This window comes from Trichomonas vaginalis, chromosome IV (assembly GCF_026262505.1).
Source record: "Trichomonas vaginalis G3 chromosome IV, whole genome shotgun sequence".
NCBI classification, from domain to species: domain Eukaryota; phylum Parabasalia; order Trichomonadida; family Trichomonadidae; genus Trichomonas; species Trichomonas vaginalis.
In genome coordinates, this window is record NC_067206.1 from 32,167,645 (window position 1) to 32,189,518 (window position 21,874).

Below are 21,874 nucleotides of genomic sequence, written 5' to 3' on the forward strand. Positions count from 1 at the left end.
ACAAGTTCTGTATAAATGTTAGGGTCTAAAGAGAATGACTTTGGATGAATAAAACATTCATTAAAATCCATCTTTGTTCGAAATAGTTGCTGGGTTACAGTTGTAATAGTAACTGTTCCACTAGCTTCTACTGCCTTCGTTATCATAGTGAATGGTTCATTCCATGGAACAAATTTATTTGTCGGTGGATTTGAATCTGGAGCAAATGCAACTTTAAGAGTTGGATTGAAAGCATGATATCATTTACAGATATAGATGTGCATTGTAAGGCGTCGCTACTGAACTTTACTTTAAGCTGAATGTTTCCTGCAAAAGCTGAATAAATCGAATAGCTTCTAATGGAAGGAATCTTCTAACAGGAATTCTTAAACGAAGCTTAAAATCAAATGATTTTCCTGCTGTAATTGGACCACTAACAATTTGTCCTGTTCTGCATGTTCCCGAATGACTCCATACATCTTCATGTCGAGTCTTTGAGAAAACATCTACTTTCTTTATTTGTTCGGTAGTTTGTGAGTTTGAAGTTATATATGCTTCTTCTCTTGCGTTGTCTTGAGAATATACGATACGACCATTTGCAAGGATTTGATATCCAGCAACTGCATAGAAAGCGTCATCGAAACCAATCCAAAATCCTGGTGGGTTTGTTTTATTGGAACCTGAACCAATTTCTTTATCTACAATAAATTGACCTTCCATTTTATACGTAATGAATGTATTGTAAAGGTCCAACATATTTTCACCAGGAGGTGAGAGATTGAATGTTACCCATGTGTTATCTTTAGCAGTTCCAGGTTGTGATGGAATCTTTGCGTCAGAATATTTTCTATTAGTGTCACCAATTTGAACTGCATTGTCTATGATATCGAAATATGAGCGAATCTGATGAATATGCTCTGCTGGAGTAAATTCGTTTAGCTGTTCGTTCTGCATGTATTTACTTCAGATAAAAATATCTATTTACTTCATTATTCTCACTCTTCTTCTTGGCATTCGTGGTGGAAGTTGTTTCTTGACATTTTCAATGAACTGTACATTCTCTTTTGTCTCAACTTCTTTCACTGGCGGGTCAGGATTCTTTGACTCGGTTTGTTTTTCAATGAAATTCACGAACTTTGCAATAAGCTCTTGGTTCGTTATTGAAAGTACATCTGGCTTCTTTTCTTCTGGTTCTATTGACTTTTCAGTTTGAACAGAAGGTTTTATATGGGCTTCGTGGACTTCACCCTTGCCATACACCTTAATGTTGTCGCTCTCTGCATTCGCTAATGGAACCTTTCTTTTTCTTACGTATATTTTACCATCTTTACTCTGACTTACGTAATAGAAAGGATGTTGTATTCCTCTTGCGTCATTTAATATAATAGACTCTCGCTCTGATTTTGACAAGCTCATTTTACATCGGTTAAAGTTTTAATTTTGTTTTTTATCTGCAGTCAAATGACTCAGACAAGCCCTACGGACAAGACCCAAGGGGTCATAGATGTTGAAGCATTGAAGAAAGAAATTCGTGAGCAAATTTTATCCGAACTGAAGGAACAAAAACAAGAACAAAAGCCAGAGAGACCAAAGAGAAAACTTAGTGAAAAACAACTTGCTGCATTAGCTGCTGGAAGACAGAAGAACCCACGTTTGCTGGCGAAGAAAGCTAGAGAAGAAGCTGAAGCAAAAGCTAAAGAAGCTGAAGCAAAGAAAGAGTAAATGGTTTATTTTTATCCGAATTAAATGTATAGACAAATACCTTTATCTGTTGCGTTCAGTAGTGAAAACCCTGACGTCAAAATAAAGGGGAACAGAGTAACGTTTAAGTTTCCAACAGACTGGATTGTGAACATAAATGAAGAGAAGTACATTGGCATAACAAATATGTATATAACACGTGCTTTCAGAAAGGTTGACTTTATACTTCAAGTCGAGATAGAAAATGACGAACAGTCTTTAAGCGCCCAAAACATTCACATATACAAATACTTTAAAGACGATACAACATTGCAACAATGTATGATTTCATTTAATGAGATGTTCGAGAAAAAGTTCAACATTGAAGTACAAACTTTACAGCCTTTACGTGAGTTTCTTGCACAACTGAAAGAAGAAGGTAGTCAGCCACAACTTATAGACTTTCATTATGAATTTAATGAAAATGAAGATGGAACACATGACTGTCAGTTTGTTGTATTCTCACCATTCAATGAAGTCGCTAAAGAGAAAGAAAATCCATTACGTATAAGATTTCAAATCTCTGAACCAAGTGATGATTTCAAGAATGTTTTCAATTATGATGCAATGCTTCCGAGGAAAAATGAATTTTCAAAGATTGTAACACCTGGCATTTGGGATAGAAAGCAAGCTATATTATATTCAAACTTAAGTAAGGGAGTTGAAAATGAGTTCATTGGTCATACAAGAACTTCACCACTTCCTAACCCTAAATACTATAAATTAACTGGCTTCAATCGTGAGTTTTGGATAGACATGTTCTCCACTCATGACCATAACTGCCCAGTGTTCTTACCTCCAGACCATAAGGACTGTCTCTACATTGAAGCACAACTCTTAAATTCTACAATAGCTGTATTGTAAAATCTACGCTAATTTTATTTTTTTCTGAAAATTTTATTTGAGTGAAAGGCATGGAAGGTGAAGGACATTGGCAAACACTCGAACATGACAATGACTATGAAATCTTTTCAGAGTACCCTTATCCAATTAGACGTATAAGCAATAAAAGAGTTGTTAGTGAGTTTGACCAAGGAGATGGTTATATTTGTGTAAATTTAAACAAACACAAGCTGATGAAACATAGAATAGTTGCAGAAACTTTCATTCCGAACCCTGAAGGACTTCGTGAAGTAGACCATATAAACAGAGACAGAGGAGACTTTCATATCTCGAACTTAAGATGGACGACAAGAAGAGAAAACATGAGAAATATTTCTGGTTCAAATGGCTATTTCATGGGAACTCAATACAGACGAATGAATGTCTTAAGACAGTATAACAAAGATTATATAAACATTACAGATGTAGAAGGAAGAAGAACAAAGCTGTCTATTGCAAAGTTTAAGAGAGACAATGGTTATACATAAATGACAAAAATATATGACCTCATTATTTTTATCACGAATGACCTCATTGCTGACAAAAATAAATGACCTCAGAACTTCAACTTACGAATAAAGCTTGTTTTAGTCGTTATTGAGAAGTTAAACTTTTCCTCAAATGCAGGTGTAGCAGACTTACATAAGTCAAATCCAATCTCTTGACCGTCATAAAGTGCTTTGTAAAGTTTCATTAAACTGAACTCAGAGTCTTTGTCATATGTTCCAACAGGTATGTGAATGTTCTTATCTTCATTGTAATAGCATTGTATAGCTTCAGGAAACATTTCATTTGCTGTTAAAGCAAGGACGTCTTGTTTGACACCTTTGCAACGTGCATGGAATACAACTTCATTTAAATCGTTAGTGAGTAAGTCTATGTAGGTCTTCTTTCCACAAAATATTGACTTGTATGCTAAACTTTGTTTTCCAGGTGTTATTTCTGCGAAGTCAGAATGAAATTGACCAAGGTTCTTTCCTATAAGTTCGCGACCGTATCTCTTCTTAAACTCTGCTGCAAGCTTTGGTATGTCTTCATTGAAAATATGCATGCTATCACAGTCCTGGTAGAAGATTTGAAGTCCCATATCTTCTGCAGTACAGAATACTTCATTCATAATACGTTTTGACATAGATAGAATATTAACACCAAGTGGACAGAAGTTAAAGTGTCTGCAAATGCTTTTCGTTAGCTTGAAAATAGTTTTATCTGAACCATCCAAACCTTCGAACTTCACTATATGGTTGTAGTTTCTGATGGCATATCTTATAGCATCTTTGTCATTACTATGGTTATTTTTGACTCAATAGGAGATAGAATAGTTTTGCCATAAATACTGTTCAGAATGAGCTTTATATTTTCTTGCAAAGGATTTCCTTCTTTCTTATACTTTAACCTTAACTCAAACAACTTCTTTACTTCATCTCTTATTCTAATATCTCTGTTTCCATCGTAATAGTATCCTTGCAACACTTCACATTTGACACCTTGATATTTTATGAGGTCTTGTAATGTTATATGGTCAACATACATTAAACAGCAAGTGTTTGAACTTCTGGGAACGTTAAGTTCTGGATTTAGTTCAGGGTCACAAACTATTAAAGGAAAGTGTCTATGTATGCCAATCTCTTTTATCTTAATGAGAACAAAGAAGCCAGACATAAACTTTTCACCAATGGGTTCCTTTTGGTCGTCATCGAATAAATGTCTCATGAGATACTCTGTGCTTAACATTTCTTTCTTCATAACCTTTGGAATACCTTCTAAAGTATAAAGTCTTGCTATAGCTGTGGATATAATGAAACAGCGTCGAAATCAGCAATGAGTTTCTCTTTACTCTTTTTGTTTAATGTTATCTGACAACATACATCTTCCACCTTGAATGCATCTCGAAATAAACTCTCTTGGTTTATTTGAGAGGTCATATAAATTTCCATTCGGGAAGTACACTCTGTTCTCAAATAATTTGTTAGCAATTGAACAAATACTAACGTAGTCATAAACGTTTAAATCAAATTCTTTCAATATGTCATTGCGGAACTTAACAAAACCTTCTCTTAAAATTCTTACATCTTGTTTGCAATAAAATGTGCTATACTTTTCTAAGTCGAAGTGGTTTTCATCTATTCTGCAACCTTTGATGGAATCTATGTTTTTCATGAACATATCCGCATCCCGGATAAACTTACATGCTTCAAAATGACACCAGTTCTGTTGTCATTTGCTAACAAAACACTGCTGTAGTAGTTGTATGGAAATACTTCTTTCGGTCCTGTTTGTAAGTTAAACATAGCAGGAAATAGTTTAAGCTTCTTATTTATAACACTGTAAGAGTCTTTTATAATAATTGCCCTTCCTTTATATAAGCCAGTTATTTGCATTGTTCGTGAACCTTTAATGATGGGAGTTCCTTTCACTTCTGTCATGTGTCTTAAGATGAAGTTTATATCATAACTGAGGTTATGGAAATATATTAAACTCTTGTCAGGAAGTCGTTCCAAAAATTCTGTTGCACAGTTCTGACCCCAAATGCTTTCACTCACTGAACCATCTTCACTGTCATAACAGATGTTAAAAGCTTTATGAAAGCCGTCTGTGCTACACTCAAAGTCAGCAAAGAAAACGTGCTCAGGAATGAACTTGCACTTATTTTTATTTACTTCTTTTGACTCGGCTTTCTTCTTCAGTTGTACACAATACTTTGGAGCATATGTCAAATCTTTAAATGGTGCAAGGTTCTGTTTATATAAGTCAGTCGTATATGTGAAAAGTTCTCCATAAGAAATAGGTTCGAAATATTTGCACTCCCACAATGTTTTCATAACATCCATAACGGTGTTGTTCTATCATAACGAACTACATATTTACTCTCTCTTGTATAAATCTTCATCTGTTTCTCAATGTTCATTCCACCACACTCCTTCAAGATTTCTTTGTAATTTCTGACGAAATATGTTGTCATTGGTAATCTTTCGTTTAGCATGTAGTGGTCTTCAACAAGAAGTAAGTCAATAGTTCGAATAGTTTTACATTCTTTTGGTATGTATCTCTTTATTTCATTATGTCTTGAGTCATTGAAGTAACCAATGGTAACATTAAATGCTATACCTGTTGCATCAGAAATTTCTTGTACTTTACTTTGAGGAAAGTCTCTAACACGAATGACTTCTCTCATGTGGTCTAGTCTCTCATCTACTCCAGCCTGAATGCAAGCATAAACGAAACAATTGTCTTCTGTCATAAGTGTTGCAGTTCTTTTGTTCAAGTTCATTGAAGATTTGGTAGCGTTCAAGATTTATAGGTAATGTGCAAAGATACTTCCAGAACTGACCGCTTCTCTTCTTATAAAACTTCTTTTCACCATTATCTTTCCAAAAGCTTTCTATAAGTGCTGGGTTTCCTGTTTGCTTAAGAGCTTCCAAAATGGCTTTCTGGTCATTTGTCAGTGTGCTTTCATCTCTATATGGTCTCTTTTTTGGTTTGCCTTTCTTTACATCTGACATCGTTAAGCCTTCATATTCTGTTAAATCATACATCTTTATTTCAGTAAGATTCTTTATGTTTGTCAAGAAGAAGTCATAGTGCATTTCAACAATACCTGCAGCATTTGCTTCTATCTCTGATATAAAGTTCTCCTTCAAGAGCTGATGTAGTAATGTTCCAATATTATTGAGGTTTAACGTAGAACATTCATACTTTCCACCAAGTTTATAACATACCATCCATCTCTGTTGTGAGTTTATTTTAATTTTCTCTAAGAGTCTCATGAAAACCTTACCGAAATGTTTGTGTAAGTAGTCTCTGTTTGGTTCATCTAAAGCTTCGATGTTAAAGTCAATGAGTCTATTGCCTGACTTCACATTTCTCTTCCTATTCTCTTCATCTTTCTTTAACCATCTCTCACCTTCTTTTGGTTTGTCGTCAATGGAACGAATGACATCGTTAGCTTTGCGAACTTGTTCTATAGCACTTTTAAACATCTCTCTTCTCTGTTGTTTCAGTGTGTCGTCTCTCTTTCGTGTTTTACCAACGTTTGCATTTGTTATGTCATACATTTCTCTTCTAACTTCATGAGGTACTGAACGTCTATGATATAAGTCAATAGCAACGTCATTTAAAGGAAATGCTCTTGCATGGACTTCGTCCTCGCCGCGTTGCGGCTTTATGAACTCATGAATTCTATCATAACTTATTGCACCATTATAGTCTTTAATGAAGTCAGCGAGTGCTTTTTTGTTTGTTGCGTAATGCTTTGCAACATCTATGTTAGCTTCTGTAAGAAGTTGTTTTATTTCCGAGTGTTCTAACTTAGACAACTTCCGATACATCTTTAGTAGGAAATAAAAAAAATATTTTTTGAAAAAATTAGATTAGATTTTTTTTAAAGTTATTTTTCAAAATAATTTAATATTTTTATTTTAATGAAACACATGCAAGATTGCAAGTTCTTTTCATACAATGCTCTCGCTACTGCCATCAAGAATGAGTTCAATGGTGCTTCAAATGTTAATGTTATCTTTAATAAGAAGTTTGTGAAAGAATCTAAGTTCGGTCAGTATGTCAGACCATTAGCTATCGTCATTGACCGCAAACGTTATACTTCACAAGAGTTAGCAGTAGTTTTGAAACAAAAGAGTTTCTTCGTGAATGTCAAAGATACTCATTATACTGTCATAAAGAACTCTAACATTGACTTCTTCAGTATTGCTTTAAATCTTTCCGAACAGAAAGAATATAAGAAGGGTGAAACAAATGTGAAATATTATCCTTCATCTCTGAAGACAATAACGAACAAAGATGTTATACAAAAGTTCTTACCAAAGGTTGAAGAAGCTTCTATTGACATTGACGAAGGAAGTGAAATGGTTGAAGAAATTGACCCTGACGTTATTTGAGCAAAAATATATTTTTGGTTAGTCTTCATATCGATATTTTACAACAATTCCCCAATGTATAAACTTTTCATACGCTTTTTCATACGCTTTATATACCTTCAGAAATTTTGCATAATCTTTAGAAGCATTTAGATATTGTTTAAATGCTTTGTATGTCTTCAGAAATTTTGCATAATCTTTTACATGTTGTTCGTTCTCTTCTTCTGTCATGAGTTCCGAATATTCTAAATTCATGTTCTTTCATATGAGATAAAATTTTATAAAAAAAATAAAATTAGCTTAGATTTTTTTATTCTTCCTCTTTGAAGTTATCGAAATATTCTGTTATTTTTTCCTTCAGTAATGTTAAGTCTTCTTTGAATGTAAGTATTGTACAACCTTTAATATCATAGTGTGTTTGAGGAAGAGTATTTTTGACAATTTCCTTTATTTGCTCATTCGGTGTCATTGAAATCGGTAAGTTTTCACGATAGAACCAGTTTCTGTCAGATTTATATATTTTAGCGAGGTCGTAAAAGCTCTTGTTGTTTCTTCTCACTAAATGTAACATAACCATATCTTTATCTTCTTCATTTTCCAACTCTTCAGTATATATCATATACTTATAACTCTTTTCCTTTCCTTTTGGTACTGAACGCGGTATTCTTTTCTGTATGCTTTTGTCTTTGGATTCAATGACTTCATCTTTTGCATGAAGTTTCTTTTCCATCTCTCCACGTTCTGCTTTATATAGTTCATCTAACATCATGAAAATATAACAAGCATAACGAGGTGAAGCCCACATTGCTACAGCATTTACTAAAAGTCTATGAACATAATAACCTTTCAAACCAGGAGCCAAATTCTTGCGATTTTCATACGGAACCTCTTCCCCCGGTTTTCCGAGGGAAGCAATCATATGAGGAAATTCTTCTAAAAGTTCTTTTGTCTGTTGGTTTTCAAACCAATGGTATGCTTGCTTTGTAGAACGAAGAGCATTCATTATATTTTGCATTTGGTACATGTCATCTTTGACTGAACGAATGAGACGTAACTGTTTGTTATACTGTATGTACTCGTATTCTTCATTTATGACTTCATGGACTATAACTGTTGTTGTGTTCTCTGATGTTGACATTACTGTCTTTACATACAAAATAAAAAATTCGAAAAAAATAAAAACTAACTTTATTTTTTCTGTCTTAAGGAAATTCATTATTTTTGTGCTGAATTCAATAAAAATATATTTTAGGGTAGAAGGTTAGATCTAACCCGATATCTACCCTCATTTCTACCCTCATGAATTTTCATGAATTTTCATGAATTTTATATATTAATGTTTTCGTTAAGCCACTTTGTGCCGTCAGTCAGTCAGTTAATGAAATTTACACCAAAAATAATGTTTAGGGTAGATGGTTAGATCTAACCCGATATATAACCTCATTTCTACCCTCATTATTTATAACCGTTTTACATGGTAAACGTTATGAATTCGTGAGATTCTAAACAGTTTTGTAGCTTCTATTTCTTCGATGAGGATATCAAAAATTTTAACAATGCCGAAAGTTTCTTTATACTTCTTCTTGACATCAGATAGAAGGAAATCGTCAGCAGTTGGATAGTTTTTGTTCAGAAATGCTAACATGTCCATTTTATCTTCTACCGGCTTCTCTGCCTCCCTCTTTAAATCTGCATAGTCGTTTCTCATTCTTTCTATCTCTTTTACTGAATAGTTATATTTCCTCATTGCTGCTTTACATTTAGAACATTGCGGATTCATTTTTGCGTTATATTCTGAAACCTTACCTGCTAAAACAACTAAGGCGTCAATGGTTTTCTTTAAATCTGAAGCAGTTGGTTTTATCTGTTCATGCCATACCTTACCTCTTCTGTCTTTATCTCTTATCTGCCATACACATTTTGCAACTAATGAAACAAAGTTGTCGTATGTCTTAAACTCCCCCGATTTATATATGTCAGAGATGTTCTTATATACCATGTCGCAATCTTTGTCCATAACTTTATGGTTGCAATGATATCCTAGAAACTCATAATTTACCTTTCGTATGAACTTCTTTATTTCTACTGAGTCAGTTGGTTTCACTTCTATTTCATCGAATTCAGGAATAGTGAGCTTTTGTTGCTGGATTTCAGGCAATTTGGTTAAATGGTCAATAATGTCCTGCATTTCATAAAGATATTCTTCATTTTCTTCATCCTGTGCGGTACAGTCGAAATTACTTGTTAAAAGTTCTTGCTTTATTCTTTGTATTTCTGTTCCAAAACTATATGAAGAAGGAATGAAGTTTTTCATCTCTACTAACATAGATGTTGGATTCATGACTAACGAGTTTGGTGCTGTTGTTGTTTGAATTGTTGTGTTGTGCCGATTGTTGAAATCATATCTTTTATACAAAATAAAAAAAATAAATAAAAATAAAACTAACTTTATTTTTTTGTCTTAAGGAAATTCATGAAAATTCAAGAGGGTAGAAATGAGGGTAGAAATGAGGTTAGATCTAACCATCTACCCTAAACATTATTTTTGGTGAATTCAATAAAAATAAATGGTTCATTTACTCACAATATTTTTGTACAAAACGACCCCAAACTTTTAACTTCTTTTCTGCAGCTTCTAATGCTATCTTAGCGAGTTCATATTCTCTAAATTCTCTCTTTAAATCTTCTTGTTCCCATTGGTCTAGTTCGTATGGAGAATCTCTATAACCATAACATATCTCACGTTCATGTTCTAATTGTTTTTCATGCATTTTTCTAACTTCTTCTTCAAACAAATGTTTTGCATTCTCTACTGTATCTTCGAGTTCTTCTTCATCTAACTTCTCATGAACTTTCTTGTCTATGGAGTCCATAATTTTTCCAACTGCTATGCAATATTTTGGAGAAGCCCACATTGCTATATAGTTTATAAGTCTTGGGTCTACATACGTTCCTCTAACCTGTTTGATTTCATCAGGAATTCCTGCATGAATTTTGTATAAAAAGCAACCGCCGGAATTCAGACTGTTGCTATATTCTTCACAAAATGCCTTATAATACTCTTCCCAGGACTTATTTTCCAACAACTTTCTAAAGTCTTTCCTAAACTGCTGACACATCTTTGTTGCATTAATGTAACCATCCTTGTCTCTACGTAAGACTTCAATACCGTTATAAGTGCCTTTTGTGAATGTTTCGCCATTATATTTGTTAGTGAATGTTTTTGCTTCGACTGACATTTCTGTTCTTACATACAAAATAAAAAAATAAATAAAAATAAAACTAACTTTATTTTTTCTATCTTAAGGAAATTCATGAAAATTCGTGAGGGTAGAAATGAGGGTAGAAATGAGGTTAGATCTAACCATCTACCCTAAACATTATTTTTGGTGAATTCAATAAAAATAAATGGTTCATTTACTCACAATATTTTTGTACAAAACGACCCCAAACTTTTAACTTCTTTTCTGCAGCTTCTAATGCTATCTTAGCGAGTTCATATTCTCTAAATTCTCTCTTTAAATCTTCTTGTTCCCATTGGTCTAGTTCGTATGGAGAATCTCTATAACCATAACATATCTCACGTTCATGTTCTAATTGTTTTTCATGCATTTTTCTAACTTCTTCTTCAAACAAATGTTTTGCATTCTCTACTGTATCTTCGAGTTCTTCTTCATCTAACTTCTCATGAACTTTCTTGTCTATGGAGTCCATAATTTTTCCAACTGCTATGCAATATTTTGGAGAAGCCCACATTGCTATATAGTTTATAAGTCTTGGGTCTACATACGTTCCTCTAACCTGTTTGATTTCATCAGGAATTCCTGCATGAATTTTGTATAAAAAGCAACCGCCGGAATTCAGACTGTTGCTATATTCTTCACAAAATGCCTTATAATACTCTTCCCAGGACTTATTTTCCAACAACTTTCTAAAGTCTTTCCTAAACTGCTGACACATCTTTGTTGCATTAATGTAACCATCCTTGTCTCTACGTAAGACTTCAATACCGTTATAAGTGCCTTTTGTGAATGTTTCGCCATTATATTTGTTAGTGAATGTTTTTGCTTCGACTGACATTTCTGTTCTTACATACAAAATAAAAAAATAAATAAAAATAAAACTAACTTTATTTTTTCTATCTTAAGGAAATTCATGAAAATTCGTGAGGGTAGAAATGAGGGTAGAAATGAGGTTAGATCTAACCATCTACCCTAAACATTATTTTTGTTCATGGGCTATGCCCGCCGCTTTGCGTCTTAATGTTAAAATAAATGGTACCATTAATGATATCATGACTGTTCTCGTTCATGTCTGATTTACATCTAATGAAAAAGTTTAGAAGAATTTTCTTATTCTTTCTGGCTTATTTTTATCTTTCCAGTACTCCACTCTAATGGCCCCAGATGTGTTGGCTTCGACTCTCTCAAGTTCTTAGATGGTATAACATCTTCAACGCCTCCTTCATATCTTACTTTATAAGTGTCATCGTTTATGTTGTAGCCAAGTATTTCAATAACCACTCCTCGCTTTGCTTCGTCAATGGTTTCAGCAAGTTTGCCATTACTACTTTCAACTAATTTATGACGAGGGTAAAACGCAATAGAGTCGTCAGCAGCTTTTATAAGATATCCATTACCTTGCGTAGAGTCTACGATATAATAATTTCGACTTAACCTTAAACGTTTCTTTGTCAACGGTTTGTCGTCAAGAACTACACGAACTTTTGTTCCAGGAATGAGAGTAAATTGTGTTGAATTTCTGATATTTTGTGTTTGACTTCGTTTCTTTTGTATATACTTTTCTTCTTGTTGTTGTGTCATTGAATTTGGTGTATGTCCTGTTGTAGAATGCGTTGAGGAATTATATACTTCGAGAAAATGTTTCATTGTTTCTTCAGTAAAGTCTCGCTCTTGATTTAAATCTCTGAGAGTCCTTATGAAGCGGTTTATAATGCCGAGTATGTTATGGTTACGGTCTTCAGTAGTGTAGTGAGTTATGTTATGCTTAATGAGAAAATCTGTGATTTCATTGCTGAGGTATGCACCGTCTTGGTCTGATGTTAAAGTACTTGGGTTATGTTCTGCTACAAACTTTTGTAAAACTCTTAACACTTCACGAGTTCCTTTATTTTTCATTGGATATGCATATGCTTTACGAGTGTTAACATTTATGATGATGAGGAATGGTTTATGTCCTCCTTTCTGCTTTGAATGAGAGTGTCAAATTGGTATGCGTCAGGAGTGTTGGAGTAAATTGGTAAAAAGTAGTCGTAAGGGTTTATTTTTGTTTGATGTACAACATTTTTGTCAAAGAACCTTTTCACTTCAGCTCTGTTAGTAAATCCCAACTTTTTGCTGCTTCATTGAACTTCTTAAATGACCTCCATGGATGTTGTTCGAATACTTCTTTTCTTATATACGAAAAAAAGAGATCTGACATTGTGTCAGATCTCAGTAAAAGTGACATTTACATGTCAAAAAAATAGAATGAGTTTAAGTAATTAAAATTGAGGGTGAGAGTAGTATTGTATGAAATAATATCTCTCACCCTCCAATTCATCCTATGGCGCCGAAAAAATTTTGGTGAAATGCGACCACATTTCACCAAAATTTCTCGGCGCCATATAGAGAACTAGAGCCTGTGAGGTACTGATACTATCCATGTACCTCGCAGGCTCTAGTTCCAAGCCAAAATGGCTAAAAATTGCCCGCAATTGTTCACATTGCGGGCAATTTTTAGCCATTTTGGCTGGGAATTGGAGGGTGAGGGTAGTATTGTATGAAATAATATCTCTCACCCTCCAATTCATCCTATGGCGCCGAAAAAATTTTGGTGAAATGCGACCACATTTCACCAAAATTTCTCGGCGCCATATAGAGAACTAGAGCCTGTGAGGTACTGATACTATCCATGTACCTCGCAGGCTCTAGTTCCAAGCCAAAATGGCTAAAAATTGCCCGCAATTGTTCACATTGCGGGCAATTTTTAGCCATTTTGGCTGGGAATTGGAGGGTGAGAGTAGTATTGTATGAAATAATATCTCTCACCCTCCAATTCATCCTATGGCGCCGAAAAATTTTGGTGAAATGCGACCACATTTCACCAAAATTTCTCGGCGCCATATAGAGAACTAGAGCCTGTGAGGTACTGATACTATCCATGTACCTCGCAGGCTCTAGTTCAAGCCAAAATGGCTAAAAATTGCCCGCAATTGTTCACATTGCGGGCAATTTTTAGCCATTTTGGCTGGGAATTGGAGGGTGAGGGTAGTATTGTATGAAATAATATCTCTCACCCTCCAATTCATCCTATGGCGCCGAAAAAATTTGGTGAAATGCGACCACATTTCACCAAAATTTCTCGGCGCCATATAGAGAACTAGAGCCTGTGAGGTACTGATACTATCCATGTACCTCGCAGGCTCTAGTTCCAAGCCAAAATGGCTAAAAATTGCCCGCAATTGTTCACATTGCGGGCAATTTTTAGCCATTTTGGCTGGGAATTGGAGGGTGAGAGTAGTATTGTATGAAATAATATCTCTCACCCTCCAATTCATCCTATGGCGCCGAAAAAATTTTGGTGAAATGCGACCACATTTCACCAAAATTTCTCGGCGCCATATAGAGAACTAGAGCCTGTGAGGTACTGATACTATCCATGTACCTCGCAGGCTCTAGTTCCAAGCCAAAATGGCTAAAAATTGCCCGCAATTGTTCACATTGCGGGCAATTTTTAGCCATTTTGGCTGGGAATTGGAGGGTGAGAGTAGTATTGTATGAAATAATATCTCTCACCCTCCAATTCATCCTATGGCGCCGAAAAAATTTTGGTGAAATGCGACCACATTTCACCAAAATTTCTCGGCGCCATATAGAGAACTAGAGCCTGTGAGGTACTGATACTATCCATGTACCTCGCAGGCTCTAGTTCCAAGCCAAAATGGCTAAAAATTGCCCGCAATTGTTCACATTGCGGGCAATTTTTAGCCATTTTGGCTGGGAATTGGAGGGTGAGGGTAGTATTGTATGAAATAATATCTCTCACCCTCCAATTCATCCTATGGCGCCGAAAAAATTTTGGTGAAATGCGACCACATTTCACCAAAATTTCTCGGCGCCATATAGAGAACTAGAGCCTGTGAGGTACTGATACTATCCATGTACCTCGCAGGCTCTAGTTCCAAGCCAAAATGGCTAAAAATTGCCCGCAATTGTTCACATTGCGGGCAATTTTTAGCCATTTTGGCTGGGAATTGGAGGGTGAGAGTAGTATTGTATGAAATAATATCTCTCACCCTCCAATTCATCCTATGGCGCCGAAAAAATTTTGGTGAAATGCGACCACATTTCACCAAAATTTCTCGGCGCCATATAGAGAACTAGAGCCTGTGAGGTACTGATACTATCCATGTACCTCGCAGGCTCTAGTTCCAAGCCAAAATGGCTAAAAATTGCCCGCAATTGTTCACATTCCCATCTTTTGTTGGTAAGACGAAGAATATGAAATAAATTATGAAGAAGATAATGATGAATAAAATATCACTTTTTATATTTTTGACACGTAAAGTTGTCACTTTTCTGTCAAACTGTTTTTATCGTTTTCGTATATAACACTTTCAAGCTCATTTATGTAAAAATAAAGATTTTAAGCTGTACGGTACCATGCGAATACAGTCATAAATGGTGGCATATAATCTTCACCAGAGCCTGTTGGATTTGTTGTGAAAGTATGGACATGATTTCCTCCTGGTTCAGTTGGTCGAAAAGTCTTTTTTGCTGAATTGTTATAAGATGGAGATAAAACATCATTGCCAGCTTTATAGTCTGAGTTGTATAATGGGTGGTCTCTTAATGAGTGGCTATGGTCGCCAGAAAAGTTTGTAGTTCCTGTATGAGTGTGCGCAGGTAAGTTTGCTTCTTTAATTTTCTTTGAGCCTCCTGTTTGCTTTGAAGAGTTAGCACAGTATAAGAATTTATCTACAATCTGCTGCCAAGTACCAAAACCTAAAACACTTGCTGGATTTGTTGAGTTCATTGATGTATATAAAGAACCAACAGGATATAATGTTTGAAGTATTTCAGTCTTTAATGTTTGAAGCTCTGTTTTGTCAACTTTCTTATCATATAAATCTTGAGCAGTGAATTTAACATTATTTTCATCATCCATGACATAAACATTTTTACAGCTAATGTCTTTCTTCGTTGTTATGTTTTCATTCGATGTTAAACCTTGTGGAAAGTTAGGATGTTTATAGTATAATGCATCCCCACCAGTTCCGCCAACCGTTCCTTCAATACTTTCTATAGCAACAGTTGAGAAGGAGTTATGTGTATGTTCTTTATCTGCTTTTTTATCTAACATTGCTGGTAGTTCATATGTTTCAAAGTTTCTGACATGACCTTCGATATTTATACATTTGTTATTTAAGGAGTTTAGTGTATCTTTTACGCTTGTACTTGGATTCTCTAAAGGTGCACTTGAACCAAGGGTATAGTTCAATATTATGTCGTCTGCTCTAACAGTAGTGAAGGATTCATGTGTATGATTTTTGTCAGCTTTACTATTTAATGTAGCTTGAAGTTCATTTATATCGGAGATATTATGTTTATGAGATTTCAAAACTTTGTTCGTTGCGTCAAGTTCATCTTTGTCAGCTTTACTTTTAATAGCATCTTCAAAAGTTATTTTTGCCTTAACTCTCAATGTAAATCTTGGTTCAACTAATACACCGTTAACAAAGAAATACGAAGCATATATTTCATTGTTATAACCAAATGCTTCTGGTGCTTTACCTGTGTCATACTGTACAGTACAACGTATGTCATAACCTTCAGCATGAATGAATTTATATCTTCTTTCATTAACATCTTCAGTGCTTATTTGTTCATCCTGTATTAAATATCCGTGGTAGTCCGTTATAATTTGTTCGTCTGAACTTATATAATGAACATGGTTTTTAGCTGCTTTTTCGGCTAATTTCTCTTCTATCTCATTTATTTCAAGTTCATGCCTACCACCACCTCCTTCAGAAGTATTTTTCTTCAGCTCTTGAAGAACATCCACTTCACCATCTTCGGTGTCAATAATGAGACTTTGTGTTAAAACCTTTCCTGTCTTAATGGATGTTTGTAAAACTTCTTCTTCACCGTGTTCGGGGTCATGGTCGTCATCATATCTTGTGAAATCAGAGATGTTGTCATACATTAAGCATATCTGTCTCAAAAGTTCTGCTATTTGAAACTGGAACGAAAGATATACAGAACTTTCATCATCTCCTAAAGTCAAGTCTGCTTTCTTAAGTATTTCTTGAATGTATGCAATGAGGACAGAGTATCTTGGAAAATATTCGAACAATATTTCATTAGCTGTTGGTTTTGGTGGTTCTTCTGGAGTTTCTGTTGTTTCAGTTCCTTCTGTAGGTTCTGTTGGAGTTTCTGCATCTCTTGACTTCAATGCTCTTGCTCTCAAAGACCTAAATGTTAGAGCACCAGGTTTTACAAAGGACTTTATAAATGCTTTAATAGTTCCTGGTAAGTTATTGTTAGCATTAAGTAAGTTCTTTATACTTCCATCATGTACGTCCATAGCACTATGTAAAAAATCTATACTTTTCTTGTAGTCAGCAATAGACTGACTGTGATTTTTTAAAGATTTGTCAATACCTTTAAGCCAATCTTCATGCATGTCTGATACTGAGACAAGAATATCATTTGCTTCCTTTAGTGTATTTTGTGCTTCTCGTAAAGTATCCAATCCCGTACGTGCATTGTTTGCTATACGTCTTACAGTATCTATTTGACTCCTTGTTTCTTGCATCCAACCAGATAAAGTTTTAATAGTATCCGAACCATTTGAAATGAAGTTCAAAGCATTTTAACGTCATCTAAAGCTTCTTCACCAAGTACTGCCCATATCTTTCCGATTTGGTATTGAAGAACTCCATATGAAGCAGCTGTTAAACCAGTATTTATAAGGTTCCATATCCATGATTTAGCAGTTTTTCCATCCTTTCCATCTTCACCATCCAAACCATTTTCGCCTTGAGGTCCTTGTATTCCTTGTATTCCTTGTGGTCCTTGAGGTCCAGTGTCACCCTTCTCTCCTTTCAGTTCATCTTTATGTTCGTTATAATATTCTAATGTCATAAGGTGTACATCATTACTGCTACCAGCAACGCCGAGAATTTGTTTCTCATTCATGACTAAATTCTTTAGGCATTTAATGTTGTCGTCAAATCTAAAGCTCTTTAACAATTCAATGAGAACATTTAATACTTTCACTAATGAGGCATCTACTGTAGAATTTATATATTGCACCGTTCCATCATTTATGATAGGAACCTTGCTTGTTGTAATGAATGGGTCATAAGTGTTAAAAGTATCGAAATCAATGACTTTTTTAGTTTTTCCATCGTCAATGACTAAATCATTGCCTTCAATGGTTAAAGTTGAGTTTTCATTTACTAGTTCATGTGCTCTTCTTGCTTCATTTGTTTCATACGCATATGCAGCAATAGTCATATTTTAATGAGAATAAAATGTTGTTCTATTTACAAAGTACAGACCCAAACGAATACGGGACAGTAAAGCTACAAACAAACTTAGGACTTCAGAATGAAGCACTTGCTTTCAGAGTTGTTGACTTCAATACTATCGCAACTTTTGTCATAACAGATGAAACAGATTTCATAGAGATTGAAATAGATGACAAAAGAAGTGTTGTAACATTTCCTAACAGAGCCGAGTACAGAATAGATAAAATTGCTGGAGTCAGAGATACTCTCATAAATGAAGAAACTATTGACAACATAGATGTCGAACTCTCTTCTGAGGGAACATTGAAGTTCAGCAGCGAGAAAGAGTTTAAGATACCAAGAATGAGTCATAGAGTTCAATTGCTTCTGGGAGCATACCATATGACATTTCCTTTGAAAAGTGTTGACAAAACGATTGAGATGAAATCTGTTCCATATGTATGTTATGGCAACTGTTTGTACATTGAGTCAAAATAGCTAATGTCACAGGTATTTCAGGAGTTAATAGTAAAGGTTCAGTAGAATATAAGTCTTTCTGTTATGAAGTAAATTCAATGTTCATTCCAAACGTTCCTGTCATAGCAACTCATTTAGGTAAATGGGTTCGCATTAGTCCTCATAATTTGAAAGACATGCAATTCAGACTTGTTGACTTTCAAGGAGAGCCTGTAGAACTGAAGGCACCAGTGCGAATGACTGTTGAAGTTGACTTTTTAGAAAATATTAAATGCGACGGCTTACAAGAGAACTCAGAGCTAAAAATATAAAGTATGAATGTTATGTATTAGGTCATGAACTTTGGTTGTTGCTGTTTGATGAAACAAATGAGTTAGTTATGTCAGTCAAGAGAACAGAAAAATATTGTGTTAGTGAAAACTGCACCAAGTCAATAAGATTAGGTTTGCATTATGAAGATGAGTTCGATACTGTTGAAGAAGTTTTGGATAGATATTACAAATTGCTAACTTGAAATTTTTTTGACTGACGGCGCAAAGCGCCAAGACCGAAGGTCCTGACTGCTTTAATTTACTAAAACATATTTCAAACAAAGCTTATAGTCAGTAGATAGTTTTGTATACTCGTTCGAATATCTATACTTAAACTCAACTCCTGTAGTTCCTGGTGTTTCAATGATGCGGATGTTACCTATTTTCATGAATATTGGCGTTTGACCACAGCATTCGATTTCAGGGTCGAGATAGTCAATGACACATTGCTTTCCTGTTATTCGTGATATAACATTTTCAAGGTCCTCCTTTGTTAGAATTATTTGGTTCTTGCTTATAAGATTTGTCAAAAGCTTCTTATCGTCTTTGAGTAAGATAGTTTGATATAACTGAAGAAGGTAATGGTCTACGTTATCTGAAGGATTTGTTTGAACATTTGTGTAAGGGTTGTCGTTGGCTTCTCTTGAAAGAATTTGGTCCAGTGGTGGATACTCTAACTTAACATCTGATGTAGCATTAGCGTTTGAAGCTGAGTTTAAATTCACCGACTTAAGTTCTGGTTCTTTTTCTTTCAAACACTCTGAACTATAGTTCTTTATGACAATATTGTTTGTCGTTCGTGAGTCAACATTTGATGTTGGTTCAATTGGAACATTAACGGCACCAGCTAAGATGGATTTGCTTCTCATTTCATATAGAATAAAAACCTTTTATATGTATGAAATGAACAATATACTCGACAAGGGTTTGAATGTAAAGCTAACGAATGAAAATATTGTTGAATTCACTGAGACAGGTGCTGTGTATAAAGATGTAGAACTACTGAACAAAAGAGCTAAGGGAAGAAGCAGGAACATAAACAAAGGGTGGAAGCCTATAAAAATTTATGTCAATGATGGCTCAGGAGGTTCAAACATAAAGTATGCAGAAAGTTATAGAGTTTATGCTCTCAAGGGAGAGAAGCCTTCATTTAAGAACAGCTATTAACACATATCCTCAAAAGCTAACGGATGGAGAAGTGAATGATATGAATGACAGCAAAAATATTAACAGAAATGGCGACAGAGATGCATGGAATTTGTTTACCATCAGTCAATTGAAGGTTAAACTTTAAAACAATGTTGGTCGTTCCCATGGAATATTTTTGACTTTAATGGTATTAGTCATGATATGAATCTCAAGGTATGAACGAGGAGAGATGAGAGAACTTATATGCTTCCCAAATTTCTTCAAAAGGTAATGTTATACCTGACTGTTTCCAAATGAGTTCAATATCATAACGTGAGAAACCTTGAAAGATAACGAAGTCAGTTATGAGACGTTTTATGTTTAAAGCTAAAAACCTCCATGTTTGCATAAGTATTGCTACAGTTAAATGGTAATGTCTGACTTTAGTTATGATGTTAGCTAATGGTGAGTCTGGTTTTGACACTAAACCTTTTCCGGCGAAGTCGTCGCAAACGAGCAGAGTGTTTGAAGGATATTTTTTGAAGGGGTATTTTGAAAGTTTTGATAGAATGTAGTTTGTAAGTCGTTTCATATCGTAAACTCCTGAGTACTGACGTAAGTGGTGTTTGTCAATAATTCTTTCCATCTCCTCAGAGGTCTTTTGCATTCCTGACTGTATAAATTCAACGATGGCATAATATTTCCTCTTACGTCGAATGTAACGTTGAAGAAATTCAATGAGTTCACTGTCTGGAACTTTAACGACAGAGGCTTGAACTTTTGACATAAATGTTTTCGCTGTTGAGTCCATAGAGTCTGAAGTTGCTGATATAATGATTTGGTCATAATATGAGTCATTTCCTAAACGTTCTGTTATGAGTATATGACGAATGAGGTTAAATGTCTTACCTGAACCCATCTTTCCACAATAGAAATACACACCATTTGAACAGAACTCATAATCTTTGCTGAAAGGAAGAAAAGAGAAGAGTTAAGTTTGTCTGTAGTTTCATTCATGTCTTCATCTACATCATGTATTAAATGCTTCATTTTATCTCCGTTAAAAATGCAAGTCAGAAATATTCAGAACATAGCACCGAGTCTAACTGACAAGAGTATAAAGATATACTATGAACACGTTATGATGAAACCTACCAAAATTCAAGAAAGTCAGTATACTTATGAATATCCAAGACACTGGGTAGAGTATGTAGGAGGTGAGAAAGCTATTGAAATCAGACAAGTTCGAAGTATTCCAGCAGGAAGAACAATATTATTGAAGAACTTTAATGTTTTGAGGTATAATGATGAAACAAAGAAGCAAGATAGTTTTCCTGTTGCTGTGTATGTGAACCTAGACACAGGAGATGACATGAAAGTTTTTAATACAAAGCTTCAAACGGTAGTGAGAGAACAACTTACTGCGGAAGGACATCCATTACCTTCAGAAGTTACCATAGCATATAATTTTGAAACAAACTCAATAGATTTTAAAGTCGTCTCTGCAAAGAAGTCAGGTTTTACATTTAATGAAGCAGATGTATATTCGAATGAAAACTTCAAAGCTATTGCATGGTTATATAATGACGATTGCTTTAAGAAAATATTTAAATTCAGTGACTCAAAGATGTCAATAGATGACCTTCGTGGAATGTTACCATCGACGTTTACAGTAGAAGGTTCAGCAGGATTGCTTACAAGATTGTCAATTGGTGGTATTTGGTCTCGTGAGAACATTGTTATAAAATCCAGTATAAGTGAATTTGCTGAAGAATCTATATTATGTCTTTCAAACTACATGTATTCGCCGCCGAAGCATTATAGTATAACAAACTTTGTCAGTAAGTTTAACATAAGACTTGTCGAACCTTCTTCAATGAAAGATGTTGTGCTACCTAAAGATGGAAAGGATGGACTCATTATTGAGATGATTTTAATAGCATATTAAATGAGCTTGTTCTTGAAGG

The 21,874-nt window shown here is 34.8% G+C and overlaps 16 protein-coding genes and 4 pseudogenes across 20 annotated transcripts, besides 10 other annotated features; 6 read left to right on the plus strand and 14 right to left on the minus strand.

Moving 5' to 3' along the window:
* Positions 1-21,874: part of a mobile genetic element that runs on past both edges of the window.
* Positions 357-933, minus strand: TVAGG3_0206460 (uncharacterized protein; the record flags this gene model as incomplete). The annotated part of the gene is made up of 1 exon (XM_051226489.1): positions 357-933. A coding segment is annotated over one exon (577 nt), but the record flags the coding sequence as incomplete, so codon positions are not given.
* TVAGG3_0206470 (uncharacterized protein) lies at positions 961-1,395 on the minus strand (the record flags this gene model as incomplete). Its single annotated transcript, XM_001302583.2, has 1 exon — positions 961-1,395. One exon carries the CDS (start codon positions 1,393-1,395, stop codon positions 961-963), a length of 435 nt encoding a protein of 144 aa, XP_001302584.2.
* On the plus strand, positions 1,441-1,701 carry TVAGG3_0206480 (uncharacterized protein; the record flags this gene model as incomplete). Its single annotated transcript, XM_001302584.2, has 1 exon — positions 1,441-1,701. The coding sequence occupies one exon, from the start codon at positions 1,441-1,443 to the stop codon at positions 1,699-1,701; it is 261 nt and encodes an 86-aa protein (XP_001302585.1).
* TVAGG3_0206490 (uncharacterized protein) lies at positions 1,867-2,583 on the plus strand (the record flags this gene model as incomplete). Its single annotated transcript, XM_001293728.1, has 1 exon — positions 1,867-2,583. The coding sequence occupies one exon, from the start codon at positions 1,867-1,869 to the stop codon at positions 2,581-2,583; it is 717 nt and encodes a 238-aa protein (XP_001293729.1).
* On the plus strand, positions 2,634-3,089 carry TVAGG3_0206500 (HNH endonuclease family; the record flags this gene model as incomplete). The annotated part of the gene is made up of 1 exon (XM_051226490.1): positions 2,634-3,089. One exon carries the CDS (start codon positions 2,634-2,636, stop codon positions 3,087-3,089), a length of 456 nt encoding a protein of 151 aa, XP_051111476.1.
* TVAGG3_0206510 (organellar and viral DNA polymerase type B) lies at positions 3,158-3,718 on the minus strand (the record flags this gene model as incomplete). Its single annotated transcript, XM_001293727.1, has 1 exon — positions 3,158-3,718. One exon carries the CDS (start codon positions 3,716-3,718, stop codon positions 3,158-3,160), a length of 561 nt encoding a protein of 186 aa, XP_001293728.1.
* Positions 3,905-4,982, minus strand: TVAGG3_0206520 (annotated as a pseudogene). The gene has a single exon. A coding segment is annotated over exon 1 (1,078 nt).
* TVAGG3_0206530 (organellar and viral DNA polymerase type B) lies at positions 6,096-6,929 on the minus strand (the record flags this gene model as incomplete). The annotated part of the gene is made up of 1 exon (XM_051226491.1): positions 6,096-6,929. A coding segment is annotated over one exon (834 nt), but the record flags the coding sequence as incomplete, so codon positions are not given.
* TVAGG3_0206540 (uncharacterized protein) lies at positions 7,023-7,496 on the plus strand (the record flags this gene model as incomplete). The annotated part of the gene is made up of 1 exon (XM_051226492.1): positions 7,023-7,496. The coding sequence occupies one exon, from the start codon at positions 7,023-7,025 to the stop codon at positions 7,494-7,496; it is 474 nt and encodes a 157-aa protein (XP_051111478.1).
* On the minus strand, positions 7,875-8,613 carry TVAGG3_0206550 (KilA, N-terminal/APSES-type HTH, DNA-binding family; the record flags this gene model as incomplete). Its single annotated transcript, XM_051226493.1, has 1 exon — positions 7,875-8,613. A coding segment is annotated over one exon (739 nt), but the record flags the coding sequence as incomplete, so codon positions are not given.
* TVAGG3_0206560 (organellar and viral DNA polymerase type B) lies at positions 8,935-9,255 on the minus strand (the record flags this gene model as incomplete). Its single annotated transcript, XM_051226494.1, has 1 exon — positions 8,935-9,255. The coding sequence occupies one exon, from the start codon at positions 9,253-9,255 to the stop codon at positions 8,935-8,937; it is 321 nt and encodes a 106-aa protein (XP_051111480.1).
* On the minus strand, positions 9,548-9,878 carry TVAGG3_0206570 (annotated as a pseudogene). Its single transcript has one exon. A coding segment is annotated over exon 1 (331 nt).
* On the minus strand, positions 10,078-10,714 carry TVAGG3_0206580 (uncharacterized protein; the record flags this gene model as incomplete). The annotated part of the gene is made up of 1 exon (XM_051226495.1): positions 10,078-10,714. A coding segment is annotated over one exon (637 nt), but the record flags the coding sequence as incomplete, so codon positions are not given.
* TVAGG3_0206590 (uncharacterized protein) lies at positions 10,893-11,555 on the minus strand (the record flags this gene model as incomplete). The annotated part of the gene is made up of 1 exon (XM_051226496.1): positions 10,893-11,555. One exon carries the CDS (start codon positions 11,553-11,555, stop codon positions 10,893-10,895), a length of 663 nt encoding a protein of 220 aa, XP_051111482.1.
* On the minus strand, positions 11,814-12,364 carry TVAGG3_0206600 (annotated as a pseudogene). The gene has a single exon. A coding segment is annotated over exon 1 (551 nt).
* Positions 13,053-13,161: a mobile genetic element.
* Positions 13,303-13,411: a mobile genetic element.
* Positions 13,546-13,660: a mobile genetic element.
* Positions 13,794-13,908: a mobile genetic element.
* Positions 14,050-14,158: a mobile genetic element.
* Positions 14,300-14,408: a mobile genetic element.
* Positions 14,550-14,658: a mobile genetic element.
* Positions 14,800-14,908: a mobile genetic element.
* Positions 15,029-15,090: a mobile genetic element.
* TVAGG3_0206700 (phage tail repeat-like family) lies at positions 15,123-15,839 on the minus strand (the record flags this gene model as incomplete). Its single annotated transcript, XM_051226497.1, has 1 exon — positions 15,123-15,839. The coding sequence occupies one exon, from the start codon at positions 15,837-15,839 to the stop codon at positions 15,123-15,125; it is 717 nt and encodes a 238-aa protein (XP_051111483.1).
* On the minus strand, positions 17,009-17,998 carry TVAGG3_0206710 (annotated as a pseudogene). Its single transcript has one exon. A coding segment is annotated over exon 1 (990 nt).
* TVAGG3_0206720 (uncharacterized protein) lies at positions 18,567-18,779 on the plus strand (the record flags this gene model as incomplete). Its single annotated transcript, XM_051226498.1, has 1 exon — positions 18,567-18,779. The coding sequence occupies one exon, from the start codon at positions 18,567-18,569 to the stop codon at positions 18,777-18,779; it is 213 nt and encodes a 70-aa protein (XP_051111484.1).
* TVAGG3_0206730 (uncharacterized protein) lies at positions 19,034-19,648 on the minus strand (the record flags this gene model as incomplete). Its single annotated transcript, XM_051226499.1, has 1 exon — positions 19,034-19,648. One exon carries the CDS (start codon positions 19,646-19,648, stop codon positions 19,034-19,036), a length of 615 nt encoding a protein of 204 aa, XP_051111485.1.
* Positions 21,280-21,855, plus strand: TVAGG3_0206740 (uncharacterized protein; the record flags this gene model as incomplete). Its single annotated transcript, XM_051226500.1, has 1 exon — positions 21,280-21,855. The coding sequence occupies one exon, from the start codon at positions 21,280-21,282 to the stop codon at positions 21,853-21,855; it is 576 nt and encodes a 191-aa protein (XP_051111486.1).